We start from the raw sequence: 3,792 nt of genomic DNA, 5'->3' as shown, positions 1-3,792 counted from the left end.
GGAGGAAGGGATCAGGAGAGGATCCCTTTCCCTTATTTTGATGGGCAAAGTCGCATATTAGATGTGTATTTTTGAGTTTCAAGGTGTCCAAAATAAACACTTGTTTGATTCCATAAATACTGAAAACAATTCACATACACTACAACAAAAAATTGGGTAAGCCTTAGTAAGAGAGGTAAGATCTGAAGAAGATGAAATGGTTTGAGGCCCTTCACTTGTGCGCGGTGTTTTTTCGCATTTTATGGCTGGATTTTGGTTAAGAAATGAGGTTATTAAATTGTTGAGGTTTCAATTCCTATCATGTCAAAGTACTAAGATTTTGAAGTGGTTCTAAAACGTGGAACATTAAAAACAAAATATGGATTTTGTCCACCTAATAATAGTAAAATAATGATTTGTGGGTTTATTTAGAGAAAACTCAACTATATTTCATTAATCAGTTATCATTTCCCGAAAACGATTACAATTACGAACAGATAGAAATATATTAATATTGTATTACCACAATTGGAAACAAAACTACTTGGACGAAAAACAAAACTAAAAAACCACTTGCAAACAGTGGGCGGAGCAAGGGACATGGGCAACCTGTAGGCGGAGCTACATTACGACACAAGCTTCTGGGACTCAGTCGGAGGATGAGGTTTCACGTCTGTTGGCACCATTTCACCATTGAACACCTTTCTTTGCTTCTGGGACTCAGTTGGAGTTTTCACATCTGTTGCCCATCCAATTGCTTGTAAAACTTTGATTACATACCAAGTTAAGTCAATCTGCCACCATTCCAAACCCTGTCGTGCTGAGTAGTCGAATGCATGGTGATTGTTGTGCCACCCTTCTCCAAGTGTAACCATTGCCAACCACCTAAAACAGTTAAAATTAAATAAAAACATGTAATTAACATCCAAATTTATCAAAGAGTACTTATATATATGTGGTAGTACGAGAGGGAAGAAAATAAAGTGAAAGTTTATACCAATTGTTCCTGGACAAATCCCCGGTGTTGTATACTTGTTTCCCCCACATGTGGCCAGCAGAATTTACTAGCAAAGTTACGTGCAAAACAGTTACTATCCTCACTCCCTACAATCACAAAAGGGACATAAGTTTCATAATACAATGATCTTGCTGTTTATCTTTGCTAGGCTGAAATGTTTTATGGTCGGGCACTTGGACCACATCATTCATGAATAAGAAAAAGAAATTAAAGAAGAAGAAGAAATGGAAGAAGTATCTATGAAGCCCGAATTTTAGTTAAAATCTCAAGTTTAAACTCCATCCAAAAGTTGCAAGTGAGGTTTATATGGGTGCAAAAATGTCTATGAAATGAACTTTTTGACCGAGAAACTAATTTTTTGCAAGTGAGGTTTATATATTTGACCACATAGAAACTGTGCAAATTTTTCATTGATTTGAATTGGAATTTATGTATAAGGCCTTATGACAATAATGTAAACAAATTTCTTTTGGGGATAAAAAGCTAAACTTAGGAGGAAGCAATTAATAATCTCACCAGTCCCCAAACCAGGAAGGGAAGGCCGCCAAAGGCATATAATAAACTTCCAGGTAGAAGAACTGAATGTATAACATAAGTATGGTGAAGAAACCTATAGAAGGCCTGCCTTTTCAAATCTTGAACGTTCTTTAGTCCCCCGTACTGCAAAATTTCCAATGTTAATTTAATAGTTCGACGACATATGCTTGTAGGATATGTGTACATATAGTTGTGTATGTTGTTGCTACCTTTCCAAACCGAGAACCACTATCGATAATCCATCCAATGTGACTAAACCAAAAACCTTGAATGGGGCTATGAACATCTTTCGGTGTATCAGTAAACTGGTGGTGGTGACGGTGTGAGCTCACCCATTCTATTGGGCTACCCTGCATATACGTGCAACACACCGAACTCAATCATTTTCCCTAATAATATTGCAAGAAAACAAAAAAGCTACTATTTAAGCACAGAATGATGCTAAAATGTAACAAAACGTTGCTCACGACGCACACATATATATAATGTACCTGAAGTGATAGAACTGCAACGTAGGCAAATAAGTATTCGAGCCATTTCGGAAGCCTGAAACTCTTGTGTGAAAGATTTCTATGGAATGACAGAGTGACTCCTAAAGTGGTTAACATATGGAGTGCAAAGGCGACCCAAAATGCACCCCAAGTAAAATAACAGGGTGCAAATAAAGAAAGAAGGTGCATAGACGAAAGGGTACTCGCTATGACTAGGTCCTGTAAATTCCATTTTCTCCCCAAGAACTCTCCACAGGGCATCATCACAATCTTCACCCAACGCCCCATATGGTATATAATAGCAGACTCTCTCACTAGTCACTGCTGCTATTTCTATGACTGGTATCTGCACTAGCAAAACCAAGCTCGCTAGAAGCTGATATCTCACTACTACTCGATCCAGAGAACGTTGAATGAAAATGCTGATGGGTTTGGAAAATGTTGGTCCGCGAGCCATTAGATATATAGAGAAGCAATTTAACATCGCACTGCTTTGTCACGATTGGAATGGTAAATAATTGGCGTGGTTAGTAATTTATGTACCACTCATTATTAGGAAAAAAAAAAGTTAGGAAAGTTAAGGAAAAGTTCAAAAAAACTTTAGTTTTGATGAAAAATGACAAATAAATGTGTAATGAATAGTATCAGAGAAAGGTAAAAATGTGGTTTTTCGTTAAAAGTGAACAGTACTAGGAGTGTTTCGTTAAAACTCCCAAAATAAAAAGGTTTCTCTAAACTTTTCTTAACAAAAGAAATAACTTAATAACTTTATTTAATGCGAAATGCTGGAATCTCAAACTCAATGAAAATGACAAAAATTTAGGAAAAATTACACATTGAGTATGCTTCTAATCCTTAATTTCATATTGAGACAACACTTTTCTTCTATAAAGTGTAAGTTACAAAAATACCATTTATCTTTAGTGTATTTCACACTTCTCTCCCTCGCTCCCTTCTCTCTCTCTTTCTCTCCCCCTTCCCTTTCCCCATTTTGTTGGAAATGTGCCCTAAAGCCAATCGTATTATGATACTTTACGGACATTTCACATGTTAAACTAATATAGTTTAATATAAAGGGCAAATATTATTATTTAAAGCCGTCTTATATAAATGTTATATGCTTAAATGATAAGTCCAAGGAATATGTAATTGGGAGAATGTGATCTAAAAAAGTTAGATTCATGAGACCATTCTCTTTTGTATACATACCCTAAACGTTCCTGATCATAGGATTGCCAATTGGGCATTGTTGGAAGTATGCCCACAAAGCCACTCATTTACTCATTTGATGTAATAGCTTTTGAAATACTTATTGTATTAAACTTTTATATGTTTAATGAAGGGCAAAGCTTATTGTTAATCACTATTTATTGTATCTTGTGTTTAAGCAATAAGGGAATCCAAGGAATGTATTTGATCTAAGAGATAAGTGATTTAAGTAAGTTAGATTAACGAGACCTTTCTCTTATGTTCATTCCTAAAACGTTCCTAGCCATAGGATTGCCAATTGGGCATTGACAATCCGCTAAGGATAGTATGTGTTATGTCGACTCAAGCGCGAGTATGACAAGTCTCAAGTCATTTAGTGTTGGACACTAAGGCAAACACATAGGTGCTCGAAAGAGTGATCGAGTACACTGAACAACGATCAAAAGAGAGTTCGAACATACATGTCATGTAAGAACTCGAGAGTTGCAATATGCAAAGTAGTCATTTGACCTGAGGTATCATAGATGTCTAATGGTTAGGTCCTTGATCTTTGATCAT

The 3,792-nt window shown here is 36.1% G+C and overlaps 1 protein-coding gene across 1 annotated transcript; it reads right to left on the bottom strand.

Annotated features, from left to right (window-relative positions):
• Nucleotides 1-402: 402 nt before the first annotated feature.
• Nucleotides 403-2,442, bottom strand: LOC103438485 (palmitoyl-monogalactosyldiacylglycerol delta-7 desaturase, chloroplastic-like). Its single transcript, XM_029098480.2, has 5 exons — nucleotides 2,026-2,442; nucleotides 1,744-1,884; nucleotides 1,514-1,657; nucleotides 977-1,083; nucleotides 403-864 (listed from the first exon to the last, which is right to left on the bottom strand). The coding sequence occupies exons 1-5, from the start codon at nucleotides 2,311-2,313 to the stop codon at nucleotides 606-608; spliced, it is 939 nt and encodes a 312-aa protein (XP_028954313.1). The 5' UTR covers nucleotides 2,314-2,442; the 3' UTR covers nucleotides 403-605.
• Nucleotides 2,443-3,792: the final 1,350 nt, after the last annotated feature.

This window comes from Malus domestica, chromosome 11 (assembly GCF_042453785.1).
Source record: "Malus domestica chromosome 11, GDT2T_hap1".
Classification (NCBI taxonomy): Eukaryota; Viridiplantae; Streptophyta; class Magnoliopsida; order Rosales; family Rosaceae; genus Malus; species Malus domestica.
This window is presented reverse-complemented; position numbering and strand designations above follow the sequence as displayed.

Excerpts from the sequence above, each read along its gene's own strand:
- LOC103438485 (XM_029098480.2), bottom strand. The coding sequence starts at position 2,313 with ATGGGGCGTTGGGTGAAGATTGTGATGATGCCCTGTGGAGAGTTCTTG. Across the intron at positions 1,658-1,743 it reads GTGGTTCTCGGTTTGGAAAG|TACGGGGGACTAAAGAACGT; the intron begins GTAGCAACAACA and ends GAAATTTTGCAG. Across the intron at positions 865-976 it reads GATTTGTCCAGGAACAATTG|GTGGTTGGCAATGGTTACAC; the intron begins GTATAAACTTTC and ends TAACTGTTTTAG.